Source organism: Odocoileus virginianus, chromosome 26 (assembly GCF_023699985.2).
Source record: "Odocoileus virginianus isolate 20LAN1187 ecotype Illinois chromosome 26, Ovbor_1.2, whole genome shotgun sequence".
Classification (NCBI taxonomy): Eukaryota; Metazoa; Chordata; class Mammalia; order Artiodactyla; family Cervidae; genus Odocoileus; species Odocoileus virginianus.
Genome location: NC_069699.1, coordinates 8,829,439 through 8,853,958, shown reverse-complemented (window position 1 = coordinate 8,853,958; position 24,520 = coordinate 8,829,439). Strand labels below are relative to the sequence as shown.

The 24,520-nt window shown below is 45.8% G+C and overlaps 1 protein-coding gene across 1 annotated transcript in view; it reads right to left on the bottom strand.

The window, feature by feature from the left end:
• Positions 1 to 229: 229 nt before the first annotated feature.
• The window catches only part of DCLK3 (doublecortin like kinase 3), a 41,499-nt gene continuing 17,208 nt past the window's right edge, over positions 230 to 24,520 (bottom strand). The window contains exons 3-6 of the mRNA XM_070456151.1: positions 12,944 to 14,805; positions 3,396 to 3,528; positions 1,808 to 1,975; positions 230 to 857 (exon numbers count right to left, since the gene is read on the bottom strand). Coding sequence (XP_070312252.1) covers positions 694 to 857; positions 1,808 to 1,975; positions 3,396 to 3,528; positions 12,944 to 14,805 — 2,327 coding nt within the window. The 3' untranslated portion in view covers positions 230 to 693. The remainder of the gene's footprint in view (positions 858 to 1,807; positions 1,976 to 3,395; positions 3,529 to 12,943; positions 14,806 to 24,520) is intronic.

Below are 24,520 nucleotides of genomic sequence, written 5' to 3'. Positions count from 1 at the left end.
GAATCGATGATTTCTTCTTTCCATTTCAGGCTGCACCAAATCTGGTTTTCAATAGAACTAAAATGCAAGAGACCCAGACCAGCATATCCTCAACAAACAGCTCTGGTCAGTTCATCAAGGATCCATCAGCACATTTACGTATAGACACAGGGGTTTCAGGAGACATGTCTGAACTATAATTCGCTGGTTTTCATCACCAGCATTAAGAAGCAGTCAGAATACAGTTCGCTTCAGTTATCCAGAGCACATTTTATTAATGAGGGAGGACTACGATTCAGATGATTAATTTCACGGGGGGAGTTTAAACCCTGGTAAGCACCACTCGTGTAATATATACCACGAACTTGATTATAAGGAAGAAGCAAAACACAAATCATTATTACCAAAAAATTCCTCACTGAGAATAAGTCTCCCCACCCCACCTCCCACAATGTATTAAAGACTTCTAATCTAAAAACCTAAACATATGTTACAACATTTAACATTAAGACTCAAATTTATCTTTTTAAATATGCTTTAAAATATACTGAGGGTCTTCACTCCTTCGCTTGATTCTCCAATTATGTGAAGAAGGCTTTTTTCATTGTTTTTCTCCTCGATGTCTATCTTCTTCTCTGTCCCCAAGCAGGACCACGGAGGACTGGGTGGATGCTGAGGTTGTGACTGTGACGTCTGCTCTGTAGCCCACGTGTGCTAGCTCCGGAAGTGGTCCTCGCTGCTGGGGGGCACCTCCTTCTGTAGGTTTGCCCTGCTGGTCTTTCCGGCAGCTTCAAGCCAGGGATGCTGAAGGACCTGGTGGGCCGTGTAGCGCTTTTTGGGGTCTACCACCAGCAACCGGCTCACCAGATCTTTGGCAGCTGTTGGAATGATAGAAAGATGGAAAAATGGGATGGATGCAGATGGTTCGGAGGAATTTTCCTTTTCCATACAGGAAATAAGGACACAAACATCTGTGTTAGCAACAAGTGCTGGACCAGAGGACCACTGGCCCTCAGAACCGTCTGTCACGATGTAAACTTTCCACATCCGTGCTACCCCCTTGGGGCTACTGAGCATTTGAAATTCAGCTGGTGCAACTGATGAACTGAATTCTTCTTGCATTTCCTTTTAATTCACTGACATTTAAATTCAAATAGCCCCATGAAGCTACCGGGCTACCATGTTAGACATAGAATCATGAGGTCAGGCCCACCACTACCCCCACGGCGCAGTCCAGCCCAAGAGGACACATGGAGGCCATGTACCATACCTACACATATTTTAAATGTGTAAATCAAGGGAAAGATTTCACCTTAAGGGCCAAAAGCGAGGAGGACCACATAAGCCTCTGCTCCACTAAAGGTACCTCTGACCTTCACCCTCTGACCTTCCAGAGCCCCTGTGCCCCAAGGACGCCCCTAGAGACCTGACTATTCACAGGTAAAATAAGCATCTCTAGTCTATCTGATTCATAGACACTTCTGTATATGAGATGGCTTTGATCTTTTCAAATGAGGATTCCACGTTTCTGATATTTTTCCAGTTCTGAGGTTCTTCAGCTGGCTTCAAGAAAAGTATTTGGTGACTCCAACTGGTGGTGAGACTTACATCTCAAAGCAAGCCCTGTGTTTGGGATGCTATGGAGATCTACACCAAGCTAGCAGGAAATAAAGGAAAGCAGAAGATGCGGATGGCCCGGGTACCATAGCAGGTTCTCTGGGTATCATTTCACACACCTGACCTGAAAACAGGCTCTGCAGTCAGATCCCAGAAGGGGCTCCAGCTCCCCATCCCCCACCCCTCCTGCCTGGGAAGCCCAAAGTCTCACCATCAGAGATACTGTCCCAGTAAGGAGCCAGGAACTCGAAGCGGCCGAGCTGGATGATGTTAAAGAGCTCTTCCTGGTCCCTCTCTGGGCTGCGGAACGGGGGGAAGCCACACAAGAGGATGTAGAGGATCACGCCCGCGGCCCACATATCCACCTCCAGCCCGTAACCTGTGCAATGAAGGCAGAGGCACATCATCTCTTGGCTGCCATCTTGGTATGGAGCGGTCTCAAAACCACACATTCAGCCAACCAGACAACTCTGTGTGTATCCATCCTGCTGTCTCTATAGAGTCAATGTGTTCAAAATTTAACTCACCCTGTTCCCATCTCCCAAAGAGCTTTCTTTTCCAACACCCTGTGTTAGCTGGCGCGAGCCCTACTGTCCTGGCTTCCCAGAGTTCACGTAGCCATATTTGTTTTCTTTTTTAAAATATTCATTTACTTATATATTTATTTGGCTGTGCCAGGTCTTAGCTCCAGCATGTGGGATCTTCAGCCTTCACTGTGGCATGGGAACTCTTTGTTGCAGCATGCAGGATCTAGTTCCCTGACCATGGATCGAACCTAAGTCCCCTGCATTGAGAGTCCAGAGTCTTAGCCACTGGACCAGCATGGAAGTCCCTAGCTTACTTGCTTTCATGCCTCTCTGATCCAGCTCAGTAATGCCTCCATTAAAATATCCATAGTCACTCAGTACTCTCGTGTCACACTGTCACCACATTACCACGGCAACTCTGCTGGCCACACTGAGTTCAGACTCATTTTGGGGGAATCCTGGCTAACCCTCCCCATCCAATTGCACTTCCCTCTGCTCTACTGAGGCTGGTTTTTTAAAGTCTCTACCACCCAACTTCCATGCACAGACTAATCTCTGTATCTTGGCTTCCCTCATGCATTTGCTGCTGGGATAAAACTCTCCCTTCTCCCTACCCCCAAGCTTATAACCCATCTAGAGCTTTCCCATCTTTAGCCATCAGAGGTGGTTTAACTGATTTCTCCTGGAGTGCAAGGATGGCTAAATAGTTATTCATATACTTGGAGCCATATAATAATGATGAAGATGATTTCCTTGTATATCCTTTACAGAGTCTGTCACTAAAATAGTCCATTGGACCTTTATACAATATGCAATATACATATATTATTCATGGGGTTTGAACTGGGACCTCCTTTTCCTTTAATTGCAAGGTTAAAAAAGGAGTTTTTAAAGCCAATTACCATAAGAACTGCTCTATATCCCTCCCTTAGAGGTAGCTTTGGGTGAGTGGCTAAATGACCTTGCTTGCTTGAGTTTCTCATTCAATTCTCCACCATCTTTCATCTCACTGTCCCGCCAACACACACACACACACACACACACACACTCACACACTCTTCTCTGTAATAAGAGCAGCCCTGATGAGGAAAAAGTTCTCATGCTTTGGTCAAGGAGACCTACTTCAAATATTTAATATCCAAGTACAAATGCAGAGCCAACCTCTGAGATTTCTAACTGCTTCATGTTGAAAAATGTGAAATTTAAATATTAAAAAGTAAACATTGGTTAGTAAGCAAGCTAGAGTCCCACAGAGCCATGTGTAACCTTTACCTTTCTCAGAGAGGATTTCAGGAGCTACATAAGTTGGAGTCCCACACACAGTAAATATAGGCCTCACCACATGCTTTGCAAGACCAAAATCAGCCAGTTTCAAGGTGGTAGATTTGTCCTCATTTCGCTGAACCTGTAAGAAACCAAAATCCCCAAACCACCAAAATTGTGATGAGAACAAAGAAGGAATAGAAAACGAACATAAAAACACAGGACAAGGAAATAATAAAACACAGGCACTTACAGATTAACCTGACACTGACAAATTCAACTTGACCTCAGTGACACTTGCTTACTAAAGAACCAATGATGTAAAGTAATTAGCCTCCAACTAATAAAAATATATGAAAAAAAAAAAAAAAGAACCAATGAGTTAAGATTTTCTCTGCGGTCCAACGTGGCAGTACCATATTGTCACAGATGGCTATTTATTTTAAATTGAATTAATTTAAATCAAAATTAAATTAAAACTTCAGTTTCTCAGATGCACTAGCCACGTTTCAAGTGTTCAAACGCCGTCTGTGGCTAAGTGCTACCACATTGGACCATGAAAATCTACCATATTTCCATCATGAGAGAAAGCTCCATTGGACAGCACTGAGTTAGAACAAGGATCAGTGAGCAAGTGTGTGCATGCGTGCTAAGTTGCTTCAGTCATGTCCAACTCTGCGACCCCGTGGACTGTAGCTGGCCAGGCTCCTCTGTCCATGGGATTCTCCATGTAAGAATACTGGAGAGGGTTGCCATGCCCTCCTCCAGGGGATCTTCCCAACCAAGGGATCGAACCCGAAAATCGCAGGTAGATTCTTTACCAAGTGAGCCACCTGGGAACCCCATGTTTTGGACACAGACTAGCGTTAACGAGAGCTAGAAAAAATGCTGTGGGTAATGCAAAATCTGAGCAGAGGGAAAAAAAAAAAAGGAAAAGAAGTAGGAACTGGAATGGAGCAGTAGACAAATAAGCAGTGGAGGCTAAAATTATTTGTTTACCTAACAAACACCTCTGTCATGCTTCTTCGGGGCCAGGCATTGCTTATAACATATCACAAAATATTAATTCATGTGCTCCTCGTTGCAGTCTTGTGAGGCCTCTCACATCCCCATTTTACAGATGAGGAAGTGGAGGCACAGGGACACAGTAGATGGTGAGCTGCAGTTTGAACCCTGAACACTTGGGCTTTACAGTCTGTGCTCATAACTGGTGTATGACCCCAAATCTGCCAGCAAAGGGTTATTTCTGTTGCAGGAGGCAGCACCTGGGGGTCCGCAGGGCATTAGGCAGGGCTCTGACTTTCCCTGAGCCCCATCAGTCCCACAGTCAGGCACAGTGACACCCAAAAATGCAGGGCAGGCAGCCACCCCCTCCCCCAAATCTCCCCAGACAAGGGTAAGTGCTCCAAACATGCTTTGGTTCCTGCCAGAGAGCTTACATCTCTGTAAGCAGAATGTGTCTTAATCACTGAGCCCAAGTCACCATTGGGCAGGCTAATCAATGTCTCCATAATTAACCTGACCTAATGGAAATCATAGATGTAGAACTAAAACGCTCTTCTGCTTTGGTCTGTGTGTGGAGACAGACACAGCCCTAAAGGGCACTGGTGACATAATTATGGGAATAATTTATACTAGAAAATCTAGTTTGGAAGGGAGGGACAAAAAACCATGTGCTGACTTAAGTTTCCAGATGGGCCATCTTCATGAATCCCATTTGCTGGGTGACTAATGAAAAAAATCTGTGCCTTGCAAACATGTGTAAATATTCCCAACCAAATGATCAGCAGTAAAAGCGTGTGGCTGACTGAACACACCAAAATAAACCATGCACACCTTTGCAATATAACAAAGACACCCTCTCCTTCCTCAAAGAAACCCCTGATTCTAAAACCTGGCTGCATAACAGAGGGAGCAGATGAAACATGAAGGAGACCCAGTCTTTCATTTTGAAAATTTTCATGAGATTTATTCTGAAAATGCATTATGTTAAATGTCCATGTGCTGATAGACATATTTCTCAAATACCAAATCTGTTTTCTTAAAGAAAACATTTTATGGCTTTTCTAAAATAATATGTTGCTCCTTATCTCCATTCCTTTTCTCTTCAAGCCTCAAAATGATGAGACCCACAGCAGAAGCTGAGGGGTGGTTAAGATTTGCAGGGCTGTTTGTTCCTTCCAGAAAGTGAGATGCATTGTGTTTTAATTCTTCTGTCTCCAGCCTCTGCTGTCATGAGTTATGTAACATTTTTCAGAGCTGTCAGTGTGACTTGAGACGTCTTGTTTACTTCACCTATAAGACCAGCTTAACTACATTTAAGCTCACACACTGACAAGTGTGAATTTTGTTTTTGGCTTTTTGTTTTCCAACAGGCACTTCACAATCTTGGCTTTGGAACAGTTCTTATCTTAATCTTTAAATTCATATGAGTGGCATCTTTCTGGAATAACTCTTCCTCCTAGAATTTGTGAAACTTTTTTTTTTTTAATTGAAGTATAGTTGATTGACTGCCCCGACTGGCTCAGCAGAAGAATCTGCCTGCCAATGCAGGACACAGGGATTCAATCCTTGGGTCGGGCAGATCCCCTAGAGGAGGAAATGGCAACCCACTCCAGTATTTTTGCCTAAAAAAAAATCTCATGGACAGAGTCCAAAGGGTCACAAAGACTCAGACATGACTGAGCACACACACAGATAGTTGATTGACAATGTTGTGTTAGATTCTGGTATACAGCAAAGTGATTCAGTTATATATATATATATTTCATATTCTTTTCCAATATAGTTACTTACAAGATACTGAATACAGTTCCTTGTGCTATACAGTAGGACCTCCTTGGTTAGCTATTTTATACACAGCAGTGTGTACCTGCTAATCTCAAACTCCTAATTTATCCCTCCTCTCCCCTTTCCCATTTGGTAACCATAAGTTTGTTTTCTATGTCTGAGTCTGTTTCTGTTTTGTAAATAAATCCATTTGCATCATATTTCCAACTCCACATATAAGTGATATCGTATTTGTCTTTCTCTGTCTGACTTACTTCATTTAGTATGATAATCTCTAGATGCATCTTTTAAAAAAATATTTTTAATTTTTAAATTAGAGTATAATTGCTTTATAATGTATTGGTGTCTGCTGCACAACAACATGAATCAGCTATATGTATACATATATGCCCTCCTTTCTTAAACGTCCCTCTCATCTCCCCCATTCCACCCCTCTAGGTCATCACACAGCACCCAGCCAAGCTTCCTGTGCTATATAGCAACTTTCTACTAGTGATCTATATTACATATGGTAGAGTATCTATGTCCACACTACTCTCTCATTCATCCCACTCTTTCCTTCTCCCTTCTTCTGTGTCCACAAGTTCGTTCTCTATGTCTGAGTCTCTCTTCCTGCCCTGCAAATAGGTTCATTAGTACCATTTTTTCTAGATCCACACATATGGGTTAATATACCATATTTATTTTCCCCCTTTTGACTCAATTCATTCCGCACGACAGACTCTAGGTTCATCCACATCTCTACAAATGACCCAATTTCATTCCTTTTCATGGCTGAGTAATATTCCATTGTATATATGTACCACATCTTCTCTATCCATTCATCTGTCTATGGACATTTAGGCAGCCTCTTGTCTATTGTAAGCAGTGTTGCTATGAACATTGGGCTCCATGTATCTTTTCAAATTAGAGTTTTCGCCTTTCTCAGATCCTTTGCACATGAATAGGATTGCTGGATCACACGGTAACTCTATTCTTAATTTTGAAGGAACCTTTATACTATTCTCCATAGTGGCCGCAGACAATTTACATTGTGCGGAACTTCTGAAACCGTCAAATTCTCCACCCAAATGGGCAACTCATCTAAAACACCCTCCCACCAGACTATCATTCACCTTGACTGAAATCTCAAGATGAAAAGATCCCAGAGCTTCACGTGGCAGACCATACGGATTATAATCACCTTAACATGTAAGGAGGTTCACCCCATGTTGATTCGGAATTTCATCCCCACCCGTTTTCTAAAATCCGCCCTCTGAGAAGGACACACCACTTCCAAAGATGGGAAGCAAGTACCAGGACCCTCCCCCCAGGCCACCTCTGGCTCCCCTAACAGGTGGTACCTTCCTGGGCCATGCTTGCCTGCGGGCCCGCCCCCAGCCCCTGTGCCCACATCTGACCTTGCCCTCAGCCCGCATCTCCATTTCTCTGCCTACAGGTCTATCTAAACTCACTTCTCTAGGTCACATTCCTTCTGGGGCTTGTTTTCAATTGCCCTCTAATTGAGAGAGTGCTAGAGATTACTTTACCTGTTACTTCAACGACTGTTGACCCATCTAGGTCCAACATCCCTTTTTCCAGCCACACCAAAGTCCCCTTCTTTGAATCCAGGCAATCTATATTATTTACATTAGCAGCCCAGTCACATCTAGACTGTCTCACAGATTCAAGAGGAATCGTTCTTTTTCTGAGCCATTAACAACTTCCTCTCCTTCAAGGCACAACAGTTTGGGTTTTTTAAATTAATTTTTGGCTGTGAAGGCACAATTTAAACGTGATCTTGCAATGATCATCTCTGAACAGCAGGCAGCAGCACAGAACAGACCAAACAGCAAGCGGCTTCCCTAAGAAAAGGGATAAAAGCTCATTTATCCAACTTCTTTCTTGATCCTTCATGCTTCCTCTGGCCTTCTCAATCCAAGTTTCCACTTCTAACTGGCCATGAGGACTGGAATGACCTTAAAAACCAATTCACATGGAAATGCCAATGTCTAAAATCAATTTACATGTCAACAGCAAAAAACAGCAAAAAAAAAGAATGATTGAAACAATCACTGGGGATGAAATTTTCCCTGGGACCTGTCACATGATCAGCCTATGACACCCCTCTACTGTCTACACATCATCACTTCTCCAGCTCCTGTTTGCTTCTCCCAGGGCCCAGTCAACACCACACAGCGTATTCCAGCCCCGCCAAGGGAACACATGCTGACAGAAGAAGTAATTAACACTGATATTTCTGCAAGCTGGAAATTTTCATAATTAAAACTTCTTTTGCAAGCTCCCAGGAGTCTAAATAGCCCTAAGGGAAGAAGGAGACTAGCATCTTATCAGGAAATATGATCACTAGAAATAAGATAAGTTCAGTAACACAGGCCTAAAATTTTACCCTAGGGCCCAATTACCAGATACAAATATTTCTGCGGTGAAAACAACATGATAAGCTTGTTGGATCCACTAAGAGTTCTTGGCACATTCTGGAAGTCTCTAAAGGCAGCCACAATCAGCCATGTAATCAAAAGTTAGTTCTGACATCATCACTCTCCTGTCTGGCAGAGACAGGTATTGATACAGACAGTAGCCATCCGTTAAAGGAAGAAACAATTACTTTGAGAATACAAAGCAGAATACAAAATTAAAGACGACCCAAGAACATTAATTGATGGACAGCAGTAACCATGGTGGTATTTACTAATATTAACTCTCAAAAGACCAGCCAAATTTGCAACGTAATTATAATATCAGGAAATTGAGAAATGACACCTTTCTAAACCCAGATAATGAGCTTACTGTTAAATCCAACACTCCCCAGATCTCTTTCTGAAAAACCACAATGCACCGATGCTAAGTAGCATTTAAACTCCGACATAGTATGTTGAACTTCGAGTGCATGGATGCTTAGTCATGTCTGACTGTTTGCAACCCCATGGACTGTAGCTCACCGGGCTCCTCTGTCCATGGGATTCTCTAGGCAAAAATACTGGAGTTGGTTGCCATGCCCTCCTCCTTCCTGACTCAGGGATGGAACCCATGTCTCCTGCATCTCCCATATTAGCAAGCAGGTTCTTTACCACTGAGCCACCTGGGAAGCTCATGTTGAATTTTACTCACCCAGAAAAGGACAAACAGTTCAGAAATGTGATAGGCCCGTTCATTCAGAAAAACGCCAGCTGACAGATTATACACAGGACAGAAGAGATATTCCCCTATGCCACTAAATTTGGCTCAGATCTGTGGCTTTGTACAGCTTCTCAAGGGGCCACACCACCACGAAAAAAAGCTTTTTATTTATAAATAAAAACAAAAAAAAGCGGACTTTCTTTAAAATCAGAAGATAGGGTCTAAATATTAGTTACAATGAACACCAGTTAACAACTCATGTACTAGACTGAAAACATAGCTATGCTGCAGTTTTCATCTCTCTCTCTCTCTCTCTCAAGATACATACACACACACACACATACTTCATTGCCTTCAAGGGCACTAAAACATATATGAACTGAGATATAAATCCATCAACAGTTGTTGAATGACTTCTCTCAGGCAGTTAGCTTGTCCACACTAAATGTACTCCTTGCAGTTTTTCTATTTCCTGAAGCAAACCTCTTCGTGCCATCTGCAAGTGCTGACTTTCTTCATTTAAAAAATTGTTGACACGTCAGTCCCTTAACACAAATGAGACTCTCTCCTGCCCAAGATACGAGCCAGCTTGACAGCCTGGTTCCGGGACCTTGCAGAGAAAACGCAAGCTCAGATGGACTGTCCCCTAAAGAAAACGATCCAACAGGGTAAACAATCTCACTCCACATCCTCAAGAACATGTGTCACTGTTGTAATGATTTTTTAAGCACAGGCCCAAAGTGTCCCACACCCAGGCCTCTAATCTGAAGCCTTCCTGCTTACACAACTCCGCGAAAACAACGGAGGACCTGTAAAGAACACTGCTCTATCATGATTCCAAAGTGGCCACTGTAAACAGTGTAACACATTTCACACATAGGGAATACGGGGGCTCAGACCCCAAAGAAAGAAACAGAAAGAAACTAAAGAGGGTGAGGACACTCAACTCACGCAAACATGGAATTCTTCAAGACTTCCTTGGTGGATCACTGGTTAGGACTTGGCGCTTTCACTGCTCTGGGCCCAGGTTTGGTTCCTGGTCGGGCAACTAAGATCCTGCAAGCCTCTCAGTGTGCCCCCCCCCCCCCAAAAAAAAGCAAAAATGAAATTTTTCAAAGGGAGATTTACTCAATGGTAATTCAGATCACTCAGGCAGTCAGTGTTCTGCAATTCTATGAATTTAGGCAAAAACAAAGTTGTTTGATTGAAGGGTCAACTAGGTCTCACTTCACCAGATAATTAGCTTGACTCACTTCGAGTTTCATTCTGCTTGTGGGCGCAACTTCGGCAGATGAATGTAGCGGGATGATGTTTCCAGGCTGGCTCTACAACCATGAAATGAAAGGAAACAGGCTAACTCTCTGCCCATCCCCACTCCAAAAAAAGTATGGTTTACAGAGACCATTGTCTCCATCTTCTCCAGCTTCATATGCAGCACTCTGGCTTTGGAGTCTTCCTCATGATGTGCACCGTAATATCAGACTTGTTCTTAACATCATAATAATGACACCAGCTGCCGCTGATGGAAGGCTTGCTATTTACCAGGCAGCACACTGGGATCTATATTCATCCACTCATCCAACTGATATTTATTGAATATCCACTATGTGACAGAACTGGTCTAGGTTTCATGGTACAGTCTGAATAAAACAATGTTTCTGCTGTCCTAGGACTTTCCAGGAGAAGCAAAGAGAGAAGAGACAAATAAATATGAAACAGATCAGGTGGTGATTGAGGTTACAAATAAGAAAGTGGAATAAAGGGCCAGAGAGTGATCATGTGACACGTGCTGTCCTAATGAAGCCCACTAGGAACACAGCTGAAGCTCAGAAACATGTTCAGTTGATTGCCTCATTGCAACAAGCAAGAGGGGCCACCTTGGGGATCCAGGTGTCTAAGCAAAAGGGTGTTCAATGAGCTAGTAAGATCTGGGCTGTCCCAGGTGATTTGGAAGAGGGTTCAAGAAAGTAGGATTTTGCTATAAACTGGATGCTGTCAGGATGTGAGGGTAATTCTGTGACTGGGCATCTTGGTAATTCTTCTCTAAAAGGTGAGAAGAAGATGGGGCTGTGAGTCAGTCCCCAGGAAGGGAATATGTAGCTACACTTGTGGTCTGGACTATCCTGTTCTTATCTGGATTTGGACATCATGATGAAGAGGTCTTGCTTTTGTCTGGATCCATCAAATGACTACCCACCCCAGTACTCTACCTGGGAAATCCCATAGGCGAGGAGCCTGGTGGGCTACAGTTAGTTCATGGGGTTGCAAAGAGTTGGACACGACTAAGCACACATCATGGTCCTAGAGTAACCTTATTTCACGCAGGTGTTTGGGGAGATGGTTTGCACCCAAAACCAGAACAGCTGAGCTGTGAGTGGCAGGCCAGCTCCTGGTGGTCTGGGGCTAATTGTCCCTTTCCTGTGAGCAATCCATCCTTAACCGTACAAGATAGGTACCATTACTATTTTCTCTTAAAGCCCCAGAGAGACAACAGGGCTGACGCTAGAGGCTCGTGGAATCTTAGTTTCCTGATCAGGGCGGGAACCCTGGCCCTCAGCAGTGAGAACGCGGAGTCCTAACCACTGGACCACCAGAAAATCCCCAGTACCAAGCCTTTTTAATGCCTGTGGCAAGACCCTTCCTGCAAAGGGCCAGGGGGCTTTCAATGTGAGCATGGGCTCAAAGCCTACGGGGGAGGTTGTTACCAGCAGACATCCTCAACACCGAGGCCAGAAGACGGGCAAATGTCCAAGAAATGAAGTCCATGCGATCACTGTCCAAGGGAAAATACTCTTCTCCCGGGGATGAGGAAACATTTTCCAATCTGTTTCAATTGGGAGGCTATTTTCTCAATAATTTAATAAAAACCATTTGTTTCCACAATTTTTGAACTATAAGCAAAGTTTTAAATACTGGAACAAATATGTTAAAAAAAAAAAAAAAAAAGACCATAAAGGTAATGTTCCCGGGATTTCCCTGGCTGTCCAGTGGTTAAGACTTCCTGTTTTTACTGCAAGGGGTGCAGATTCAATCCCTGGTTGGGGAACTAAGATCATGCATGCCACACTCTATGGCCAAAAAAAAGGAAAGAAAATTTCTTAGTCTGAACAAAAATGAAAATACAACATATCAACATGAAAAATTATATACCTATATGTATATATTCTATATATGTAATGTTCTATAGGCTTCCCTGATGGTTCAGATGGTAAAGAATCCACCTGCAATGCGGGAGACCTGGGTTTGATTCCTGGATTGGAAAGATCCCCTGAAGAAGGGCTTGGCAGCCCACTCCAGTATTCTTGCCTGGAGAATCCCCACGAACAGAGGAGCCTGGTGGGCTACAGTCCATAGGGTCGCAAAGAGTCAGACACGACTGAATGACTAAGTTCCGCAAGCACAGCAATGTTTTACAGCGCAAGGGTAACAGAATAGGTGACCATTCCTACGTTTTGTATCTCATTTTTTTTATTAAAAAATAATTTTTGCCTGCACCTTGGGGCATGTGGGATCTTAGTGCCCAGACCAGGGATAGCACCTGGCACCCCCTGCACTGGAAGCACCAACTCTTAACCCCTGGACCAGGAGGAAGGACCCTGTCCCCTGTATCTTCCCTAACTGCCCTCTCCCACCAGGGCAGGGCTCACCAGCAGATTCTCCGGCTTGAGGTCCCGGTGGACGATCCTCTTGTCATGCAGGTGCACCAGCGCCTTGCACAAGTCCGTGAGCATGAGGGCGGCCTCGCGCTCGGGGAACTTCACGCTTTCGATGATGGCGTCGAACAGGTCCCCTCCCTGCACGTACTCCATGATCAGGTAGATCTCGGCGTCCGTCTCGTACACTTCGTGCAGTTTCACGATGTTGGGGTGAGAGAGGCTCTGGATGATGAGGATCTCGCTGTCCACCATGTCCTCCTTCCCCTTGAGCTTGGCCTTGTCGATGATCTTCATGGCGTAGGCCTGCCGGGTGCCGCGGTGCCTGCACTCCTTCACCACCGCGAAGTTCCCGTCGCCGATCACCCGGCCCGGCTCGTAGTGCTTCCGCACGTCGGCCGCCAGGATGCCCGCGGGCCGCCGCCTCCGGCCCGGCCGCTCCGCCTTGCTCTCTTCCGGCCTCGTCTTGGGCTCCTTTTCGATTCTGGCTGGCGGCTCATCGCGGGGAACCATCATCCTCCTCGCTCCGGACACCCCGGGCTTCTTCTCCGTCTCCGCCTCCTGCTCGTCCCCTCGGGTACGGCGGAGCTTCTCCGGATCCAGGTCGGCGTGATGCTCCCTCCGGAGCCAGCCTCCGGGCTTGCTCCTGCCTGCGCTCCTGCCACCTTTCTCCTCTCGGCGGGGCTGCGCTTCCCCAACGAAAACGTCCCTCTTGGCCTTAGCTGCAGCAGGGGGATGACCCTCCTGGCCTCCGGGGTCTCTGTCCTCTTTCTTGTCGACGCTTTTGCTGGGTCTCCTCGGTTCCTGCGGGGGGTGCCCAGGACTGCTCCGGGGACCCTCCTTCCAGCCTTCCTCCCCACCCTGGGGCTTCTCCTCCGGGGACCTCCGGCAGCTCCTGGTCCTCACCAGCCTCTCCACGTCGTAGCGGGGGCACCTGCCCAGGCCCAGCTCACTGGTGCCCAGCGACAGTCGCTCCCTCTGCAGGCCCTGCTCTCTCTGGAGCTCTCTCTCCCGCTTACACTTTTCACACCTGATCAATTCCCCCGACGTCTTTTCGATCTCCACTGCCAGGTGCTTCTCCCCACTGGCACGCCTCTCCAGGGCGGCATCCTTGGGCGCCTTGCTGCCAGATTCGGGCTCCCACTTCCCCCTGCCCCACTTCTTCGGGGTCCTGGCCCTGTCCTCCCCGGGGGTCTGCCCCTGGGGTCTGATGGCCGCCGGGGACCTGGCAGCCTCGCCGCTACTCTTGGTGGTCTCAGTCTCCCCACCGGGGGGACTCCCTTTCACAGCCTTGCTGTGAAGTCTGCTTCTCAGCCTTGGAGAGGGGATCCGGCTGTGCTGCTGGGTCAAGGTCAGGGCCCAGGCTTTGCTGGGGTAGAGTTCCTCCATAGCCACCTGGATGTTCTTCAGCGTCAGCGGCTCTTTGCCCACCGCTATGAAAGCATCTCCTTCCCTGAAGAAATCAGACACGCTCCTGATTTCCCGGCCTTTGAGGTTGAACAGCTTCCTCACGCGGTCACTCTTCCACCTGGGAAAGCCCAGGGCCTCTGAGACGTCGGCCAAGAGCTGCTCAAAGGTCTGCACGGACCGCCTGTTGAGGAGCAGGGTGATCTTGCGGAGGGGGTGGCCGCCCACCTTGACCACAGTCACGACCCTGGGCTTCAGCTGGCTGTTCTCAGCGTGGACGGGGTGAAGGCCACTCTGGGAGCTGAACGCAGGCACCGCAGAGCTGCATGAACCCAGGGATGGTTTCTCCAGGCTCCCTCGGCCAGCAGGCAGCCAGGTGCCCTGCAGCTTCCGCTCCGTGATTCTCGAGCTTAAACATTTTAGAGAATGTTCACAGAGACCTCGATGTCCTGCGGGGGGGAAAGGACAACACACTATTAGTTCAGTGGGTTCAAAGAGCCCTTTGACCAGCTCAGTCGGCAAAGAACCTGCCTGCAATGCAGGAGACCTGGGTTTCATTCCTGGGTCAGGAAGATCCCCTGGAGGAGGAAATGGCAACCGACTCCGGTATTCCTGCCTAGGAAATCCCATGGACAGAAGAGCCTGGAGGGCTACAGTCCAATGTGGTTGCAAAAGGGCTGGCCACAACTTAGCGACTAAACAAACGAACAAAGAAAAAAGTCTTTACTGAAGATGACTGATGCTGTCACAGGTTAGAAGTGTGCATGTTGAGGATCTGCTTGAAACAATGGAGCCGTTACATGTAAGGTCTCCTGCCCAGTCTCCTCCAAGAGCAGCCAGGAATGCAGTATGGAGTCTTCCCTGGGCCTGAGGTGCCCCCCAAGTCTCCTGGGTACCAGGATGGACCACACCTTGGGAGCCCTTTCTAGGCAAGGCCTGACCCTGAAGGCAGCTCCCACTATCCTAAAGTGACCTGACTTTCAAAAATCTACAACTGAAATAAAAGGTCCAAAATTTGCTGCCCAGGAAATACCAACAAGAGATCAGAACTTTCTGGAACCTTAAAGAACCCAAATCTTTTTTTTTTGTTTGTTTTTTCCTGCTAAGTCACAAAAGATTGTTTTTTTCCATTTAAAAAATAAGTGAAGTACAGTTAATCCACAATGTTGTGTTAGTTTCAGGGTGTACAGCAGAGTGACCCAGTCACACACACATACATATGTATCTATTCCCTTCTAGATTTCCCCTTACCTCTAAAGAATTCAAATCTTATCCACCTCTTCGCCAAGAACAGTTTTCTCAGCTTGACTTTCAGGGTGAGCAAGATGTGAAGAGGTTATGAGCACAGAATTTGGGACAAATCTGGATTTGAACCCTGGAGTGGCCACTGACCCTATGTGTGAACTTGGACAAATTACTCACAATCTGGTGGTTGTTGTCTTTTTTTTTTTTTTTCATGTTTGAAGTGAGAATGATAACACCTTCCTCCCAGGACTTTTGGGGAGAGTAAATGAGAAACTGATTATGATTCACTTGAGCTTGACACATAGTAAGGGCACAGTGATTGCCAGTTATTAATACGGTCCCTGTGATCTTAATATCTCTTTTGTATGATCATTTCATTCTGGTAGCAAAGGACCTCATGGGCCGAAATGACACGGTGGTCTTCTCCAAATGTGTTTTTCTCTCATTATCAAAAAAAGGAAACAAGGAAACCGAAGTCATTTTATTCTTCAGAGCTTTAAAAATGAGAATGTGCTCATTCTCATGTTTCCTGATAAACTGAATAAATGAATAAAACAAGACTCTGTATTTCCTGGCCAGACATACCCAGCTATACCTCATTTTATTGTGCTCCACTTTCTTATCTTTGAAGATATTACATTTTTTATTTTTTTATTTTTATTTTTTACATTTTTTATTGATTGAAGGTTTGTGGCAACCCCAGGTCTAGCAAGTCTATGGACATCATTTTATCAAATGGCATTTGCTCACTTCATGTCTCTGTGTCCTATTTTGGTAACTCACACAATATTTCAAATTTGGTCAATATTGTTATATTTGTGATGGTGATCTGTGACCAGGGATCTTAGATGTTACTCCTATGGCTCACTGAAGGCTCGGATGATAGTTAGCTTTCCTTCTTTACGGTAAGGTATTTTAAAATTAGGGTAAGTACCTTTTTTTTGGCTACTCCAGGTCTTTTTTTTTTCTTTCCTTGAACTGAACACATTTGTGTTTTTAATTAATCAGTTTAATTGGAGGATAATTACTTTACAATATTGTGGTGGTTTTTGCCATACATCAACGTGAATCAGCCATGGGTGCGCACGTGTCTCCCCATCCTGACCCCCCCTTCCCCCTCCCTCCCCACCCCATCCCTCTGGGTTGTCCCAGAGCACTGGCTTTGAGTGCCCTGCTTCATGCATCAAACTTGCACTGGTCATCTATCTTACATAAGGTAATATACATGTTTCAGTGCTATTCTCTCAAATCATCCCACCCTCCCCTTCTCCCACACAGTCCAAAAGTCTGTTCTTTACATCTGTGTCTCTTTTGCTATCTTGCATATAGGATCGTTGTGTTACCATCTTTCTAAATGTCATATGTATGTGTTAATATACTGTATGGGTGTTTCTCTTTCTGACTTACTTCCCTCTCTATAATAGGCTCCTGCTCCAGGTCTTAGCTGTGACATGTAGGATCTAGTTCCCTGACCAGGGATCAAACCCGGGCTCCTGCATTGGGAACACGGAGTCTTAACCACTGGCCACCAGGGAAGTCAATGTTTTTTTAAGACATAATGCTATGGCACACTTAGTAGACTATAGTGGAGTATAAACATGACTTTTATATACACTGCAAAATCAAAAACATTGGGATAGTCACTTTATTGCAATGCTCAGGAATTGAACTCACAACAGCGCTAGGGTATAACTATACTTGAGACTAAAGTGGTTTAATTTTCATTTCTTCCCAGGGTAGAAAAGGAAACAGAAAAATGATAGCTTATGGAAATCAGTTAAAACCCAAGGATGGGCTGCAAATTATTAAAGCTGCCCCACAGGATCCCTATGTCATATCCTACATGCAGGAACCTGCCATTTAGGCTTCCTTTAAGAAGTTTTAAATGATTATTTTTAAGCACACCTGAATTGTAGCAGACACTCCAGTTTTGCCAGGATGGGCAATTTGGCCCAGCATATTGACACAGAATTTTTTTTTTTTTTTTGGTTTTTAATTATAACATACAATCTGTTCTGAGACGATTTCCATCTAGACACAGGTGTCTAATTAGATGACAAGTGTGGCCCTACTGATTCTTCCCACATGCCATGAATTTATAAGCTTACCAGTCACGTTTACAGTTAAACTATTTATTTATGGACATCTGTCATTCCTTTCTTCTCATAATCTCTCTGATTTGCCTCCATTTTCAGCTGAGAAGGTTGATGCTGAGAGAGCAAGAGTAGAGGTCTCCAGGAGTCATACTAGTTCCCATTTCCTCAGGAAACAGAAAGGATGCCAAGAAAGGTGACCCTCAAATGCCCGTACACAGAGGGACTAAGTCTTTTCATTTGTTTTCCTTACGGTGCTTCTTACAGAATGGGACCCTCAATACATTTGTCAGGCTAAGGAAAGGGAAAACATGTCTGTGGCTCAGGTGGTAAAGAATCCGCCTGCCAAGCAGGAGATATGGGTTCGATCCTTGGGTCGGGAAGATCCCCTGGAGAAGGAAATGGCTACCCACTCCAGTATCTTGCCTGGAAAATCCCATGGACAGAGGAGCCTGGCAGGCTGGAGTCCATAGAGATCCAAACAGTTGGATGGGACTGAGTGCCTAAACAATTCCAGGAAAGGTTCAGGGCAGAACCAGGAGGACAGGGAGCATTCTGTGAATACATGAGGGATGCAGGAGAGCTTAGCGTGGAAGGAAGGGGGTTCAGGAGGGGGCCAGTGGAAGTCCAGGAAGACCTCATCGCAGAAGACATACAACAGTACTCTTGGAGCAAGAAAATCACTCTGGGCCACATGTTCAGTGGTGACTGAGGATGACAGAGGCAAGTCATGATGAGAACTCAGGGTCCCAGATAGTGAGATTTCAGAGTCCGGGTATAGTGGTAGATGACTTGGCCTGTGGTACCCAGAGTCGGGATGGGGGAGAGGTGGCCATGCCCTAGGATGGCTGTGCCCCAGCTGCTTCCAGCAGACCCTAACTCAGAACCTGTCTTCATTCTTGGTGGTTAGGACAGCACTCCGGGCTCACTCCATCCCTGAATCCAGGAAATGCTCCATGGGCGTGGCCCCCATCCCAGGGCGCGGGCACAAAAGATGTGGCGATGGCGCAGCTCAGTCTCTGCCACACCACCATCACGCATGCGCAGCCCACTGCCCAGCTGTTCTCAAACCCCCTTAAAACCTCTGTGATCTAGAGCCAGAGTGATAACTTGGCACCCCTTCTCCCCAACATAACTAGGAGCTACGAAGGCAGAACTTCTGGTTTTGTCTGTATCATGCTACTGGGGAGTCCCGGGAAACACAACCTCAAGATGCAATTACTTTTACCTTCTCTTCCACAAGCCCTCCTTCCTCCTTTAAATTTCTTAGCCCAGGGCAGATTTTTTTTCTTTAAAGGGAAGAGAAAAAATCAGGAGACTCTGAATGCCTGGTCCATAGGCAAGAAGAGCAAACAGCCTGGAGAGGAACAGCCTAGCACATCTCTGGGACCCTGGGTTCAATCTCCAGGAGCAGCTCCATCAGCCAAGGGAAATAGTGCCCTGAGGACTCCGGGGCTGACTCTAAGCAGCAGTATCCAGGACCTACCCAGATAACCTGACCATGTCCACGCATCTCCAACAACAACTGACAAAATCAATTAAGTAGAACCGTATGAAATTGCTAGCAGTTCTACCAATTACATCTCAGAGGATGGTTGGATGGCATCACTGACTCAATGGACACGAGTTCAAGCAAACTCTGGGAGATAGTGTAGGACAGGGAAGCCTGGCATGCTGCAGTCCATGAGGCCACGAAGAGTCGGACAGGACTTAGCGACTGAACAACAACTGCCAATTACCTTAAAAGGGAAATTTCATATGGCTCAACCTAGCACGATCTTGCATAATAACCCCTACTCTGTCTCTACACTAACAATAGGTAATCAAAGTAGGCATAGTAAAAATTAAGCATCCTCATTCCCAGTCCTCAGCCACCAGTTGGCAGTTTCCAGGAAGGGCACAGGAAAGGATGCCCTTGTGGCATCATTTTTCTGTTAATTTCCTACGGCAACATAAACTGACCTCAGCTTGACACTACTGCTGCTTTCGCCTCCAACACCCCCAAGACAAATGTTTATAGGGTTTTTCCCAGCACCCATCAAGCCCATGCATGCAGCAGAACTGGAGCTCCTTATTATCATCTCTGAGGGTCAAACCCAAACTTTTCAGCTTGACATGGAAGGTGCTCGCTCGTCCAGTGGCACCTCACCCATCCCAACCCCACTCTACCTGAGGTAGAAGATAGATGGGCCCCTGGGCAGAGCAGCTGGAGTTTGTCAAAAGGAGTAAAATTGAAGCTTTGTTTTCCCCAGATGCTCCAAGGACAAAGTTAATGGCAGGAGCTGAGCTCTGCTGTAGTAAAGAGATAAGAGGTCTGCTCATGAGGTCAGAGAAAACTCCCCAACTGCACATGCACAGGAAGGCTCCTCAGGGGTCAAAAACGAGGGCGTGCCATCCCATAATAAGTGTTGTCAAACCTCCCACTGGCCTCTGCGCTGGAATCCATCTTGGCAAAAAAGCTGCATGTACATATTGGGCAGGGGGTGGGGGGCGCTGGAAGGGTGGGTCCCAGAACAGGAAAAGAAATGAAATCACTGGCCAAAGGTAAACAAAGATCCAGCAGAACTGCCTTATATATATGATTTAATGGCCTCTTTACCGCATTCTTCCTCACTGGGGAGGGCGCCCATACCCCTTCTCTCCGGGTTGTATTTCTGCCTTGCTTGTCTTAAACAAACACAATGTTTCTCTGTGTGCTATACTGTTATAAGCTTTGTACCTGTTTTTACAGTTTTTGCCTCTTTGAGAAATTCCTATTTCAAACACAGCAAGCGCGAGGGGAACTTTATTTCTAGCCTTTTGACCCCAGTGGACTAGCCGGCTAGGATTCCGGCTGTTCATCCAGGCTACCCAGGTTCAGGTCTTGGGCAGGGAGCTAAGGTCTCACTTCAGGATGGTTCACTGCTGTCTCTCTGAGATGGCATCCTCACTTCTCCCACTCATCCAAGCCTCATCATCACGTAAGACCTAAGACCTGCATCCACCACCAAACCCTCCCTGACCTCACAAGTTCGCAGTCACAGCTCCCTCTTCTGAAGCTCTGTTCATTCATTAAAACAATGTTTCACATGAATGCTTGAGACACTTCCTTCTGCACACCTCAGCTCACTGTTACTTCATCTTCAAAGGCGTAAATATTCCCCCTTTCAACTAAACTCAACCTTAGCAAAAGCAGAGACCATGGATTACACAAACTCCCTCCCTCTGTCCCAGGACATATAATAAGCATGTGAGATTGGGGAAACCCATTTCCAGTACTAACTTCAGCACACATATCAGGTCTCAGGCTTCCGGCTCTCCTTGCAAATAATTGAGCGTTACTAGTTTCCGCACTGGCAGACATCCCACAACAGACCTTAACTAGATGAAACAAGTGAGATGAAAGAAAACACGGTCACAGACATCCACTGACTACCAGGAAATGTGACAAGGTAGCGTTTGCCAAGGACAGATGATACAGGGAGGGAAGAGGAGTGTATTTCCTCAGAGTTTTGCGAAGCTTCCTTTCCAAGTTGCACAAAGAATGTGAACATGGGGTCAGAAGCTCTCATTTAAATCCTGGTCCCACCAGACTCTGAGCAGCTGTGTGACCTTGGGAACACTGTGACCTCTCTGAGCCTCGGTTTCCACGTGGGCTAACGCTGGCACCTCACTTCTGCATGCTGTTTGGCATAGAGTGGGCACTCAACTGGGGATGTTTTCTCCCCTCTCCAACAGAACAAGTCTCATAACCTCCGCTTTCCTCCCAGTCCATATACATGTCCATATACATGTCAAGGGCAAAGAGGACGTGATGCTAAATGTGACTCAGCAGGGAGAATTTGTCATTTAAGTAGCGACTGAAACAGAAAACCAGTAGGGACAGGATATTAAGAGAAGCATCCGGGCAGATCTAAGCATCCGGCTCCTGTGGGCAGACAAACTTCCCGCTCACTGATCCTAGGATTCTCTGACTGGTCTGGGCCAATAAACTCAGTAACTGCAAAAGCATTTTGCTGTTATTACCTCTGATGGGTTTGGCTCCAAGCAACTGTGCCTCCTCGCTGCTGCCACAACTCAGACGAATTAATGTAACCTCGTTCCCTAAGGATCAGCTCTACACCTTTTGACACTGAAAAGGCTACCAAAATGACCGGAAGTCACATGAACCCAGTTTCCTATCCAATCATTTATCATTATTTTATCCAGGCTGCTAATCATCAAGTTTAGGGTCAAGAAAACAAAAAAGAAAGAAAGAAAGAAAATATACTGCTAACATGAATCTTTTACTTATATTCTTTCATGAGAACAAAAGGAGTGTACCATTTCCTAGTCATTAAAAAAATGTGGTTCATCTGTCTTTATTTATTTTTGGCTCTGCTTCTGAGGCATGTGGGATCTTAGTTCCCCAACAAAGGATTGAACCCAAGCCCCCTGCCTTGGAAGCACTGAGTCTTAACCACTGGATCACCAGGGAAGTCCCTTCCTAGTCATTTTTAACCATAACCCATAGGTCTAAATTACACCACAAAGAAAAACTATACCTAAGGTCAGCATCCACTTTGGAATTCTCGCCTTGGCTCCTATAATAACACACTAGAAAAAGAAATAGGAGAATCATACCCAAATTGCTATAGGACATAAATAATAAATGATCACTCTTTAACCATTTAAAAATTCTGAGTATTAAAAGAAATGGAAATTGGTGTTTTAAAACATCTGGTTAATAAGCAATGCAACAAAAAAGTCCATGCAATGCATCAAATGACAGGGAATCTTCCTTCCTAACAGGGAAGCTCCACTTGAAATTCTTTACCTTTATCAACCTCTTATTCCTTGATGGTGTCAACAGACTGATTACTGGTGGCCTCAGTAGGCAGTGCTAAGAGACGATTCACTTCCATTCGTCTATGGGAGATGGAGCAGAATTGGCTGAAATCATTTTCCTTTTCACTGAGTAATCATTTGTCCTGGGATTTTTCCAGGGGCTGTTTGGGAACAAACTCATTTTGCTCATATGCAAATCTGAGGCAGGAGAAACATTTGCGAACTTACATTTGATTATGCAAACATCCCAAGGAGGGTTTCCTAAACGAATAAAAAATTGGAACGCAGCCTTTTACTAAGCCTAGTTACTGTTTCGTAACTAGGAAGCCTGGGCAATGTCTGTATTGATCAAAGCTGGGAAAACTAACAAGGGTAAGGTAGTAAAATAAAATGCTACTATTTACTGTCTGTCATCACCGATGACACTCTAATGTCATCGCTAATTAATTTTTATTACCAACAGGACATCAGGAACAGAGTAATTAGAAAGGCTTTCTCCTGCTCTCATCTCAGAAATGTCCCAGGTTTGGGGTTCTCTCTTATCTGCTAACCTTCTTGTGCCAGTTCCAAGTGCTTCCCAGCATGTTGGCATAAAAGCTCTCTAGGGTCTCTGGGTGAGGGATGTTTGCCAGTCCTTGTTAGAACAGATGCCTGATATATTTTTCCCAAGGTACTTGCTGATTTAATGATGACATTTACTGTCCCAGCTACCTTGAAAATTGTGATGCATTTTATGCGGTGCCTCTGTTGTTTATAAGGGGATTCTAAAGTGAACCAGCGTACGTGTCGTCCCTCATTTTCAAAGCTCATCTCTGACCCCCCTCAATATCTCTCATCCACCCCCCCTCAGTTTTCTGGCTCACCCTGATCTGGTCCCATTTCATCATCATGTCACAGTTCCCACTTTCTTCTCTGCTAGTTTTATTTTGTCTGAAGAATCCTCCTGTTTATGCAAGCCAGAAGGTATTCTCCTCTCCCCTCAGACATCTCAGGTCATCCCAGGACAAAAAAGACCCAGGACTGAAATATGAACTTTTCCCTGTAGTCACTGACCTGCTTCCTTTGAGCATCCTGCTAAAGTGTTAAAACCAGCGGCTCCCATTTGGCAGGGCTTCTCAAATGCTAATTGTGACACCACCAGGGGCCATGTTAAAATGCAATCCTAATACAGTCAGTCCAGGTGGAGGGTGGGGCTGAGATTCTGCAGCTCTAACAAGGTCCCCAGGTGATGCAATGCTGCTGGCCCCTGGACCACACTCTGAGAAGCAAGTACAGCTGTAGCCCTAAGCTATACAGAGACGCTGCAGGGAGGGGGCACAGCAGAAAGGGGCAAGGTAGGGCCCTGGGACCACCCTGGCAGCCAAGGGACAGCAAAGCGGAGGGAAGTGAGGAGTGACATCACAAATGGAGGAAGAACCGGGGCCCAGGTGCACCTGAGCATCCTCGGGATGCTCATCCTGATGCAGCTGAGGATGTGACATCCTCCCCAGAGGGGGACCCTGAGGATGCTGGCTGAGGTCCTGTGAGAACAGGCGGGGCCACTGGGACCCCATGCTGGGCATTAATATTAACACGACCTCATTTGCTCCCAGGCTGGTGAGCCTCAGACATGTCAGTAACCACGACAAATAACCTTCTCCCCACCCGCGGTTTGTCCAGATGAACCCTTCTCCCACCTTCTGCTTGTTCCAGCACACGAAGCCTCATGCTCTTCTTGCCTGCTGCTCTGTATCCCACCGTTGTCCCTCACGTCGGTCCTCCTCTGTGACATCCAATGCCAGTTGGCTTTGACCGAGGCTTCCGCTGGGGATAACTTCTCTTTCAGGCTGACCCCTGGGTTTAATGTTTCTTCCAACACTCCCCAACTCACCCACATCTCGGGTATCACTGCTCACTCAGTAGAATTACAAGAAGGCACAGCTCCCAGACCGGGCTGTGGTTTCCTATGACCTGGATTTTTAATCCCATTTGTCTGTTGCAGCTCAGAGATTCACAATAACCTTGACTGGGGCTGAAATTT